Raw genomic sequence first — 13058 nt, 5'->3', positions numbered from 1 at the left:
TTTTAACCATTAGTTCAACCGCTCGTGGTTTCTTATATGGGTCGCTGAAGTTTCTGTTTAGGTCAGCCATTTCATTCATATATTCAATCTTTTTTTTTTTCTTGGATATTTTCACTTGCTTTGACCTCTTATTTCAAACTATTAAAATAATAATAATCATCATCATCATCATCATTTTAACTTTAAAATGAAAAAATAAACATTCTGTCATAATAACCCAGTGACAAAATAAAATAAAATACAAAAAAAAAAAAAAAATGTGCAATCAAGATTCCTGTACGGTGTAGAATGCTGTACGAAACTTTCAACCGTTGCCAAACGCACGATCACGGCTAACTTCAACCTTGAATAAGATAAAACCTGCTGAGGCTAGAGGGCTGCAATTTAGTATGTCTGACGATTGGAGGGTGGGCGATCAACTCACCAATTTGCAGCTCTCTAGCCTCTGCAGTTTTTATAAGATCTGAGGACGGACAGACGAATAAGTAACTTTCTTGAACAGACGACTAAAAACTGGAAAAAGCAAAAATATTACCCCAAAATGGCCTCATTCACTGCGGGGTAATTTGCCTCTAAAAGCAAGGTCACAAACACACACACACTCACACACACTCCCAGGTCAATAGGCACTGCTTAAACGAATCATATTCATTGGCCCCCTCGTTCGTTTGGGTGTCATTCATCGATCTGAATTTAAAAAAAAAAAAAATTATTTGCCATTATTCGTGGTTATCATGGCCCTAACGAATTGCCGTCACCTGAGATCTACCTACCATGGGGTGATCAAGACATGATTAGGGGACGTGAGAAGGTTGATCAATACAAGACTTGATGTTTATTGAACCTAAACGCCTGCTGACATGTGTAAAAACTACCACTTCTTCCCCGACTTGCAAATATAGCAGGTGTTTCTGACGCATTTTCAAAGAAAAAGATTTGACCAGCGATGTGGCATCACTGGGTATCATTCGCCTATCATTTCACTTTGTGTGGGCGAGGGGGTTGGGGGCGGGATTCTCGGGAACACATAGGAGAGCATATCCCCGGAATTCCAGAGCCTTGGAATGGGTCTCTAGACGCATGGATATTCAACGGGTAACGTAATGTGATTGAACGGATTTTCGCCTTGCAAAGTAAAGCTTGTTGAACGCACTGGATTACTCATTACGGTATAATAATAATAATAGGCGCGTTGGAAACTCAACCCCACAGAGCTTCGAAAGGTGAATTTTATTCTTCTTCTTATTTTGGGTCTAATTTCGCACGTGTCTGAGGTGCATTATTTGGCCCTAGTAGCTGTTTATAGAACGTGATTTAGCGATAGGAGCGTGGCCAACGCTCTACACGCTATTGTATTCCTTAGCGTAGCGTTGTACGGTCAATCAAGAGCATTTGGTGTAAAGTATATACACGCTGTCTACCGGGACTACACCTGTCCCGTTTATACCTGTTTATAGCCAGCAAGGCGATAGACAGAACTGGTGGCTTCTCCTGTCTAAGAATTCTCAGAGGTTGAGACAAACAGTTAATAATCGAATTAATAAAAAAAAATATTGGCGACCGTTACGCAGGTTGGGGTTGGATGATAGAGCAGGCATGCAGGAAATTCTCTCTCTCTCTCTCTCTCTCTCTCTTTTCCTTCTTCACCATCTTCTTCTTCAAAAGCAAGCCCCCTCGAGCGCTTTTTAGTCTTACGGTATGCCTATTCGAAAATGGCCTCGTATACTAGACCTATATCTCAAGAGCAATTCCATCTTCGAGCTCGTCTGCTGCTCACTATCTTCGTCTTGCTGCTACTAATACTGCTATTACTAGTAGTAGTAGTATTACTATTAATAGAAGTACTACTATTGCCGAAAAACGACCCAGATTTTCCACAAAAGGTCTTATCAGTAGTACTAGAACTACAGCTGAAGGAGGTATATGCCCTCTTCACTGGCCTGGAAGCTAAACACGCCCGTTACGCTTTTATTCTCGTCGAGGAGGGGGGGGGGGGGTAGGTAGGTAGGGCGGGGACGGGGGGTGAACTTCAGTAAAGTTAAGGTGCCGGCTCGCCCAGATAAAAAAGCAGGTACCGTTGGGTACCGTTTATTTTCTACGAAATATGACGGCATCTGCAAAGCGCTTCGAACCGGCATATATCAAATCCAACGCTTTATTATATTTCGTGTGTCTAGATTGTTTAAATTTGATAGTCTCTTCTTTGTATATCCCTGAGAAGAAATAAAGATTATAATGGAAATAAAATCAAACTAAAGCATTATAACGCCATTGGAACATACATCCACCTATCTTGGTGTATAACTTGGTCTCGTTATCGGCCTATCTAGAGATATAGGGACCCGTTGGGCAGACAGCCAATGATACCTGATAACAATTACCCTATCTCTCTCTCTCTCTCTCTCTCCTCTCGCTCTCTTCTCTCTCTCTTCTCACCACCTGTGAATGAAGGGTAATTACGTAAATAGCAATAAACCGTATCTTTACGAACTAGTCGTAAAATTTCGAAAATATGATCAATAAAAAATAAAAAGCTGCCTGTGAAATACACAGTTAATAACGTCAGCGTTTTCACACACACATGTTACATATATATTATATATATATATATATATATATATATATATATATATATATATATATATATATATAAAATCTCGGTACATGTGCGTGCTGAGACCAGGTCTATATATAATATATGCGCCATATGAACATGTAACGTTTATGCGTAAGCCGGGTTTATACACGTGTATAGCTGTGCGTATTAACTGCGTATGTAATGTGTCGGCGTATTAATACGTAAACCTACGCAGTGTGTATATCAGCGAGTGTATATACCTAAGTGTTTTGGTAATATGTATGCTGTCATCGGTTATAGGTCTAGCGCGTGTTTCAGCGCCTGTGCATGTGTGTGTCTATGTGTATGTATCGTGCCATTACGTAAGCGGAATGTATTATCGTGTGCTCACGGAACTGTATACGTGTGTGCGCGTGCGTTCGTCAGTTCGTAACATTCAGAGACCAGGGCAAATCCGCTGGGAGTTACACTCAAGTGCCGGACGAAGAAACCAGTCGTCGGCGTATAGAACTATTGGTCGCTACAGTGGAGTTCAGAGTGGTCGTTTTATTCGACGTATTTTCCACTCTATAGTGTCTCTATAGACACTATAGTAGTGTGTATATAGAAGCTATATAGTTTATAGAAGTTTTATCGCCAGCTTCTCGAGCACGGCTGCTTGGTGTTGCCGGCGTATTGGTTCATCGTCTAGTTTTGGAGAGATTTTCGAAAATGTAAGTTTTAAACTTTTTATATATATTAACGATGTTTGATCAATATTATATATATATATATATATATATATATATATATATATATATAATACATTCACCTTTAATTTCATGTACTGTGTAGGATTCAAATAATAGGAAAAACGTAGGATCAGGAGGTGTTTATAGGACTCTCAAGCAAGTACGATCTAAGAAAAATCAATATGATTTTAAATATATATATATATATATATATATATATATTATATATATATATATATATATATATATACGTTGTTGTTCATAGGTCAGCTTCGCGCTAGTACCGTAAGACTAGGAACGGTCAAGTTCAATGATCACCATAGAACGTAGAAATGGTAGCTACCACAATGGTTGAATTATCACCATAAGAATTTTTTTTTTTTTTTTTTTTTTTTTTAGCTGATAGGTAAGATGGGTGAAAGAAGAGTGAGGGTAGTTAGCTAGCTAACCTTGGTAGGGAATAGTTTAGAAAGTTAAGTATTAGTAAGAGTAAGGTAAAGTGTGGTTTATCCACGATTATATTTGTGTAAGGGTACAATTTTCTAGCTAATATTAACATAATGCAATAATGATTATACATTATATGACATGGTGAATTGTACAGATTACATATTTTGAATTTTATTACATAATATAATCATATTTAATAAAGTTCCAATTTTCTAACTCTAAACTTAATTTTAATTATCATAATGATTTTGCATCATATCTACATATTAAATTCTACAAATTACTTTTTCACAAGACATTTCTTAATTAATAGTATAATGGTCGAGGTTCATCGCGATGAATATATGAAGATACTCTTCTCCACCATCTGTGGTCTGTGTTGTTTGGGTCAAGGTTTCTCTCTTCTGCTTCTGATTCTTCTACTAATTCACTATTGTATTGAACTAGTTTACTCCATATATTGGTTGCCAGTCTGTGTAATCTCTAATTAATTGGTTCTACTTTGTATTTTTTATGTATTTGTTCTATATTCAGATCGTCATCTTCTTGATTGTTTCTCACTGCAGACCTTAGAATCTTATTTTGGAATTTTTGTAATGCACTTATATTGGAAGTCGATGCTAAGCACGTGAGTATTGGTGGGTATTCCATTATTGGTCTGATTAGGCTTTTGTGTTCTTGCTATCCTTAGCCTTTCTCTCACATGTCTTGATATTCCCCTTTGTCCGAATTGCATTCCTAGTATTCTTGTACTTTTAGTAAAATTCACTGGTTGTTGGTCTAACAATATTTGTGCAGGTTTGTATGCAGATACCGATACTAGTTGGAATTTGGATTTATTTGTCTTTATCTTCCACTTCTTTTCATATTGATTTATTCTTTCAATTTAGTTCATTGTTTTTTGTGCTACTTGTCTTTTCAAATTTGTACGTTTTTCTGGGTGTATGACTATTTGAGTTATATCATCTGCAAAGCAGACATCAGTACAGTACTCTGGTGGTGGAGTCATATCTGATGTATATAATATGAATAATGTTGGACTGAGTACAGATCCTTGTGGGACTCCACTTAGTAACGGGAATGGATTCCCTATGTAATTTAGTGACTTGCTTTTGCTGCTGTTCGATCTTTGATGAAGTTGCATAGTATTTTCTCAAAAATGCCTGGAAGGTTGAGATGTGATATTTTGTATTGAAGTCCTTGTATCCATACTTTGTCAAATGCCTTTGTTATATCTCTACATTCTAGGTATCTACTTCTTTGTGACAGTGCAATGCTCTCATATATTGTTGCTATTGCAATCTGGGTTCCTCTTCCTTTTCTAAATCCATATTGACTTTTATTGTGTAGCTGATTACCTTCTAGGAACAACACTAGTCTGTTGTTTATTATTTTTTCAAATATTTTGCCAGTTATTTCTAGTAGTGATATTGGTCTAAAATTCTCTACCTGGCACGTATCTTTTCCTGGTTTGGGTATCAAAATCATTATTGCATTCTTGAATATAATTGGAAAATATCCCATTGAGAGAGCCCAATTGTATATTTCTCTCAATTTTTCAAGTGCAACATCTGGTAAATTTTGAATTATGACCTTGTTAATTCCACTTCTTCCTGGTGCCTTGTGTTTAAAATTTTTAATTGTTATTTTGATTTCCCATAATTCTATTTTCCTTGTAAGAGGGCAGTCTTCATTGAGTCTGTTTATGTCGGCTGCTGCATGATGCGAATTCGTTCTGTGTCTGTGTTGTTCAATGAATTCATTGACTATTGTCTCATGTTGGTTGTCGAAATTTTGGTTATCCTCCTGCGTTATCTGGAATATTTCCTGCCAGTAGGTCTTGTGCAGTACTTCTTTCTCTTGGTCATCATATATTTTCTCATTCCTATGCTTTATGTATGGCGATGTATTAGTTTTGCTTCCCATCAGTCTTGCAACGGAGTTCCAGAAATGTTTTGGGTTATTGTACTGTATTTGTGTATTTTTGATTAAGTCTTCCCAATTTTGATGATATAATCTTGAGTTTTCTTGTACTAACTGTTCTTGTAATGATACATATCTTCTCATCAATGTATTGTTCCAACCTGTTATAAGTACTGTGTTTTGGATGTTGTTGTAGTGCCATTGTATCAATTTTAACTTATCACTACTAATAGGGTGTGGAAGTGTTGTGTATTTAGTTATGGGTATATAATTTTTTATAGCTTCCTCTATATTTTTATACCATTCTTCAAGTTCTTCGTCAACTATTTCTTTTGTTATTTCTATTTCATTTGAATTTTTTGTTGTTTGTCTACTAATTTTTCCTTCTATTTCATTTTTGAAGCCTTCCCAGCTTGCTCTTTTTATATTTGGTATTTCTAAGGATGGAATCATTATTGGATTTGTTGACAATGTGATTACCATTGGTATATAATGGCAATATTGAGGTGAATTTTGTTAGCTACCACAACGGTTGAATTATAATTATAACCATGGAACTAGAAGTGGGAGCTACCACAACGATTAAATTATCACCTTAGGACTAGAAATGGTAGCTACTACAACGGTTGAATTATCACCGTAGAACTAGAAATGGTAGCTACCACAATGATTGAATTATCACCATAGGACTAAGAATGGTAGCTACCACAATGGTTGAATTACACTAACCATTTAGTACGTAGGTATATATATATATATAATATATATATATATATATAATATATATATATATAGATATATATATAAATATATATATATAATATATATATATATATATGACTTTGTCTGAAATTGTATATTTTATCTCGTCAACTCAATATTGTACTGTTCACGAATACCACTTCAGCAGCTGTGAATTATACGCTAACGTCGATAGACGCACACACACACACATTTTATATACGATTGTGATTCATTTGAACTTTATTAATTAAAATGAAGTAATGATTGATTCAACGTGATGTTGACAAGTAGTGTTAAACTTCTTTTTTTTTAAATTTCTGATGTCAGTTATATAAATGGTTATACAAATATGATCCTTTTTATGCTCTGGTATAATTCGTGATCTGCGTCAAAACAGGGTTGTAAATTACAACAAGTTTTCTTTGAAGTTGAAGTAACCTGTATGTTGCAAAGTGATTTATAGGCCTAAAAAAATAATCTAATATTTCTGTTCTTTGAGAAATAAGAATATAGGATTTTGATTATAGGGAGAAGATGTCTGTTAATCGAAATATCTATTGGTATTAATATCAAGGTTTATGGCAGACTTGTTTTTCAAGTGGCTTGAAATATTATTGTCTTAAAAAGTCCTTCTGCTCGCTTTTGATGTATAATCTATAGTTTTAGAAGGTAACTTGAAGTGGAAGAATGTGCAGATAACAATTCTGCTTCTGGCCAGAAATAGTTAATAGAGAAATGTGAATGCTTTCTGCAAAGTTGAAGAAATCTAACGCACATAGGCCTAGGAACAAAATTTTGGACTATACAAGAGAATATTTACATAGGCCAATCTTTACTGTAAAGGTAAGCCATCATTTTTTCTGTGGTTTAGAAATATATCATAAATAACTTTATTTGTATAAAATCCAAATATTCGTCTGACAAATATATTGAATCATTTTTTTTTTTTTTTCAAGATAGTTGCCACTCATTCTAGACCTACGTTATGTTACGCCACTCACACGTTATCAGCAGGCGCATTCTACTTTTGTCTTTATTAACATTTTTTTTCAAAGTTGAGGCGTAAAAACAATCAAATAGGACCATTTTCAATTTTAATGCTTGCTTTGGTAGCAATATTAACGTTATGGCAAATGTTTTCGTCTTGTTTATTTAACATTTTGAACTGAGGTTTGGTGACGACTTCGTTTTGGTCGAATGCGTCGGCGATGGATGCACGAATGTTTTGAAATATTTTCGTGAGCGTTTGTTCTGTAATTTGATTCGATTGTAATGTTGATAACTATTCACAGAAGAAGGGGAAAAAATGGCTATACGTTTCATTAAGCCTGATTTCCGTGAGAACGCTCCTTGAAACCAGTGGGAGAAAAATAAACATCGTGCATCTGGCAAAGTCACTATCATAGGTCTATCTTATCAGTCTCCACATCAGCTTGTCAGATTTCAGGTGCTTCTAGATACCGTAGGCCTACGCTATGGGCTTTTAGATACCATATGCCTATGCTTGGGCTTCTAGATATCACAGGCCTATGCTAGGGGCTTCTAGAATTATAGGCCTAAGCTGGACTTCTAGATACCGTAGGCCTACATTAGGGGCTTCTAGAATCATAGGCCTGTGTTTGGGCTTCTAGATATCATGGGCCTATGCTAGGACTTCTAGATACCACGAGCCTATGCTAGGACTTCTAGATACCATGGGCTTATGCAAGGCCATCTAGATATCATAGACCTATATACATATACATGTATATACATGCATAGCATACATATACTTTAAATATAATACAGAAACGCACACAACAGCCTTCCCCGCGTACGTATTTGTACGTACAACAGATATTTCTCCTTGAATTTAAACATTAGAAAGTACCTGTGTGCCCACATGTGTGCAGAAATCTAAACATTACAATTATTATTATTATTATTATTATTATTATTATTATTATTATTATTATTATTATTATTATTATTCAGAAGATACCGGACCTCTGAAATTAACCAAGTCGCTATCTCTTCCCACTGCAGGAGGACCGTAGCGAATATATCGCTGAGCATAATGGTATTCTTCGTCATGTTGGCAGTCTTCAAAACGACTACGAATCCTGGGAGGGAGGTCGTCGAAGTCGTAGCCAGGGAGGATATCGTCGTAGTCCGGGAGTTGTCCAGGCTGGAAGGTGAGAGAGAGAGAGAGAGAGAGAGAGAGGGGGGTTCTGCAGGGGTACTTACTGATCTCTCTCTCTGCGTAAGAGAGGGGTTCTGCAAGGGTATTAACTGGTCCCTCTCTGTTTCTCTGTGCGTGTGTGTGTGCGTATATATATATATAATATATATATATATATATATATATATATTATATATATATATATATATATAATATTTATGTATATATATACACATCTTTATGCATACTTCTATACATTACATTCCAATCAATAACTCCGACATTAACCTAGCCCAAGGACTCCTTCCCACATCACAAAATCTTAAAAAGAAATATATACAAATTTCTCCACAGCCACATGATTTATCGAAAGCCGCTTTTGAATTATCTCCCCGCAGCTCTAATGAACAGATCCATCGAAGATATGAGGGAGAACTTCGACGCCATGAAGGCCAGAGGGCGCATGCTATCGGCCGCTGCTTACTCACCAACGTTGAGATCGTCTGAGGTCACCTTCCCTACCGTGTACGTCATCACGCCCACCTTCAAGCGTTACGAGCAGGTGATATTTTGTGTCCTCTCTCTCTCCCTTTCTCTCCCTCTGTCTCTCTGTAGCAGGTGATAATTTGCCCACCCCCCACCCCCCATTCTCTCCCTCTCTTACGCACACAGATAAGTATTATCTTGCGTGCGTTCAAGTTAAAATAGAAGGAGGGAAAAATTATTTTATGGCTGGCCTTTCTTTTCTTCTGAACGCCTCCCGAAAGGGGCGTGGCTTCGATGACGTCACGAGATCTTATCGGGGCCGAGTGCGCACGTAAATAAGTACTAAATATATGTATATAAATATATATTTTTACATTAGCACTTGTGGTAAGATACGGGATAATCTAGCATAATGAACACATGTTAATTAATTCCGTCATATTCAAAGATTTGAATTTCATACCGTTCAGTTATTGCTTTTATTTGAAATTCACATATTGCTCATTCATACTGTGAATTTACGGGTTTTCTTCAAGATTCATACCGTTCATTACCTGCTTTTGTTTCTTATTCATACTAATAATTCATACTATTCATATACTGCTTTCATATTTCCTTAAAAACATACAAGAAAATATAAAAAAAAAAATCCCCCCTTAACCTAACGCTTTTCCGCCACCCTTTCCAGATCCCTGAACTGACCCGGCTGGGGCAGACCCTCCTGAACGTGCCCAAAATCCACTGGATAGTGGCAGACGACGCCAAAGAGATCAACCCATCAGTCATCTCCCTTCTTAAGACGCTGGGCATCCCTTATACTTATATTTTAAGTGAGTTTATTTCTAAAGCATGTTAGTTTTTTTCTAAGTAAGTTTTTTTCTTTAAGTAAGTTTTTTAAATTTTTTACTATAAGTAAGGTTTCTTTTGTTAAGTAAGTTTTTTCTATAAGTAAGGTTTTTTCTGCTAAGTAAGTTTTTTTCTATAAGTAAGGTTTTTTTTTGTTAAGTTTTTTTAAGTAAGGTTTTTTTCTATAAGTAAGGTTTTTTGTTACGAAAGTTTTTTTCTGTTAAGTAAGTTTTTTATAAGTAAGGTTTTTTGTTAAGTAAGTCTGTTTTAGTAAAGATTTTTTAAGTAAGTTCTTTCTCTTTAAGTAAAGTTTTTGTTAAGTAAGGTTTTTCTGTTAAGTAAGTTTTTTATAAGTGAGGTTTTTCTGTTAATTTTTTTTTCTAAAAGTAAGGTTTTTTCTGTTAAGTAAATTTCTTTTCTAAAAGTAAATTTTTTTCTGTTAAGTTTTTTCTCTAAAATTGAATTTTTCTCTGTTTAGTTTTTTTCTCTATATGTAACTTTTTCCCCTTTCTAAGTGAGGGTTTTGTTCATTTTTTTCTCTCTCTCTATAAATAAGGTTTTTTTCTTTTTAGTAAGTTTTTTCTCTATAAATACGGTCTTTCTGTTAGAAAAGTTTGTTTTCTCTATAAGTAAGGTTTTTTTAAGATTCCTTCTCTGAATGTAAGTTTTTTTTAAGATTCTTTTCTCAATAAGTAATGTTTTTTCTGTTAAGGATTTCTTAAGTACGTTTTTTCTGTTAGGTAATGTTTTTATTCTGTTAAGTAAGTTTTTTCTGTTAAGGATTTCTTAAGTACGTTTTTTCTGTTAGGTAATGTTTTTTTTCTGTTAAGTAAGTTTTTTTATGTTAGACATTTTTTTCTCTTTAAAAGTAATTTATTTCTGTAAAGTATAGTTTTTCTCAAGTAAGTTTTTTTTTCATTCTAAGTAATTATTTTCATTCTAAGTCAGTTTTTTCATTCTAAGTAATTATTTTCATTTTAATTCAGTTTTTTCATTCTAAGTAATTATTTTCATTCTAAGTAAGTTTTTTCATTCTACGTAATTATTTTCATTCTAAGTAAGTTTTTTCATTCTACGTAATTATTTTAATTCTAAGTCAGTTCTTTCTGTCCAGTAAGTTTTTTCATTCTATGTAATTATTTTCATTCTAAGTCAGTTCTTTCTGTCCAGGTAAGTTTTTTTTCATTCTAAGTAATTATTTTCCTTCTAAGTAAGTTTTTTCATTCTACGTAATTATTTTGCATTCTAAGTCAGTTCTTTCTGTCCAGTAAGTTTTTTCATTCTAAGTAATTATTTTCATTCTAAGTCAGTTCTTTCTGTCCAGTAAGTTTTTTCATTCTACGTAATTATTTTAATTCCAAGTCAGTTCTTTCTGTCCAGTAAGTTTTTTCATTCTAAGTAATTATTTTCTTTTTAAGCCAGTTTTGCATTCTAAGTAATTATTTTCATTTTAATTCAGTTTTTTCGTTGTAAGTAATTATTTTCATTATAAGTAAGTTTTTTCATTCTACGTAATTAGTTTTCATTCTAAGTCAGTTCTTTCTGTGCAGTAAGTTTTTTTCATTCTAAGTAATTATTTTCTTTCTAAGTCAGTTTTTTCACTCCAAGTAATTATTTTCATTCTAAGTAAGTTTTTCATACTAAGTAATTATTTTCATTCTAAGTCAGTTTTTTCATTCTAAGTAATTATTTTCATTTTGAGTAATTTTTTCCATTCTAAGTAATTATTTAAATTTTAAGTAAGTTTTTTCATTTTAAGTAATTATTTTAAATTCAAGTCAGTTTTTCATTCTAAGTAAGTTTTTCACTCTAAGTAATTATGTTCATTCTAAGTCATTATTTTCATTCTAAGTAATTATATTCATTCTAAGTAAGTTTTTCATGTTAAGTCATTATTTTTTTCATTCTAAGTAATTATTTTTTCATTCTAGGTAATTATTTTAATTTAAGTAATTAGTTTCATTCTAAGTAATTATTTTCATCATTCTAAGTCATTATTTTTTTCATTCTAGGTAATTATTTTAATTTAAGTAATTAGTTTCATTCTAAGTAATTATTTTCATTCTAAATCATTTTTTTTTTCATTCTAAGTCATTATTTTAATTCAAAGTAAGGTTTTCATTCTAGGTAATTATTTTCATATTTTAAGTCTGTATTTTCATTCTAAATCAGTTTTTTTTTCAGTCTAGGTAATTATTTTCATTCTAAGTGATTATGTTAATTCTAAGTAATTATGTTCATTCTAGGAAAGTTTTTCATTCTAAATAATGATTTCCATTCTAAGTAATCATTTTCATTCTGAGTAATTATTTTCATTCTATGTAATTATTTCAATTCTAAGTAAGTTTTTCATTCTATGTAATTATTTTAATTCTAAGTAATTATTTTCATCCAAAATAATTATTTTCATTCTAAGTCAGTCTTTTCTGTGAAGTAAGTTTTTCCCCGTTAAATAACCTCTCTCTCTCTCTCTCTCTCTCTCTCTCTCTCTCTCTCTCTCTCTCTCTCTCTCTCCCAAAAACTCGCTGTGCCCTTCCTCCAGCCCCGATGCCGGTCAAATTCCGCGACCCGAAGTACAAGGCGAAGCCGAAGGGCGTGGCCAATCGTAACGGGGGCATAGACTGGCTCCGGCTCCACGCGACGGAGGGCGTCTTCTACTTTGCAGACGATGATAACACCTACGACATCCGTCTCTTCGAGGAGGTGAGAGAAAGGAGCAGGAGGAGGAGGGGAAGGGGTAGGAGGTGAGGAAAAAATAAGAAAAAGTAGGAGGGGAAGGGGTAGGAGAGAAAGAAAGAGGAGGGGAAGGGGTAGGAGGTGAAAGAAAGTAGGAGAGAGAGGAGGAGGAGGAGGGGAAGGGGTAGGAGGTGGTGAGAGAAAGTAGGAGAGAAAGGAGGAGGAGGGGTAGGAGAGAAAGTAGGAGGAGGGGGGAAGTAGAAGTAGAGAAAGTAGTAGAAGAGTAATCATCATGGGTATCATCTTCGAAGACAAATGAAAAAAAAATAAAAACAATTCGCGTCGACAAAACCGTGATTTGAACCAATTCTATCTCTCTTAATCTCTCTCTCTCTCTCTCTCTCCCCAAAACAGATCAGGTTCACGAAGAAGGTCTCCATGCTCCCCGTGGGGCTGACGACCC

At 34.4% G+C, this 13058-nt stretch overlaps 1 protein-coding gene across 2 annotated transcripts in view; it reads left to right on the top strand.

Moving 5' to 3' along the window:
* Positions 1-13058, top strand: part of LOC135207813 (galactosylgalactosylxylosylprotein 3-beta-glucuronosyltransferase P-like) — a 25584-nt gene that overhangs the window by 10043 nt on the left and 2483 nt on the right. Inside the window, exons 1-6 of one of the 2 annotated variants that reach the window (XM_064239670.1) lie at positions 3010-3291; positions 8452-8600; positions 8986-9149; positions 9762-9903; positions 12462-12622; positions 13010-13058. The exon at positions 13010-13058 is cut by the window's right edge and continues 128 nt beyond it. In XM_064239670.1, the coding sequence (XP_064095740.1) occupies positions 3290-3291; positions 8452-8600; positions 8986-9149; positions 9762-9903; positions 12462-12622; positions 13010-13058 (667 nt within the window). In that variant the 5' untranslated portion in view covers positions 3010-3289. Of the gene's footprint in view, positions 1-3009; positions 3292-8451; positions 8601-8985; positions 9150-9761; positions 9904-12461; positions 12623-13009 lie in introns of those variants that run through there. The other variant, XM_064239671.1, reaches the window with a different exon arrangement.

Source organism: Macrobrachium nipponense, chromosome 34, assembly GCF_015104395.2.
Source record: "Macrobrachium nipponense isolate FS-2020 chromosome 34, ASM1510439v2, whole genome shotgun sequence".
In the NCBI taxonomy this organism is placed as follows: domain Eukaryota; kingdom Metazoa; phylum Arthropoda; class Malacostraca; order Decapoda; family Palaemonidae; genus Macrobrachium; species Macrobrachium nipponense.
Note: the sequence above shows the minus strand (reverse complement) of the source record. Positions and strands in the feature narration are given on the sequence as shown.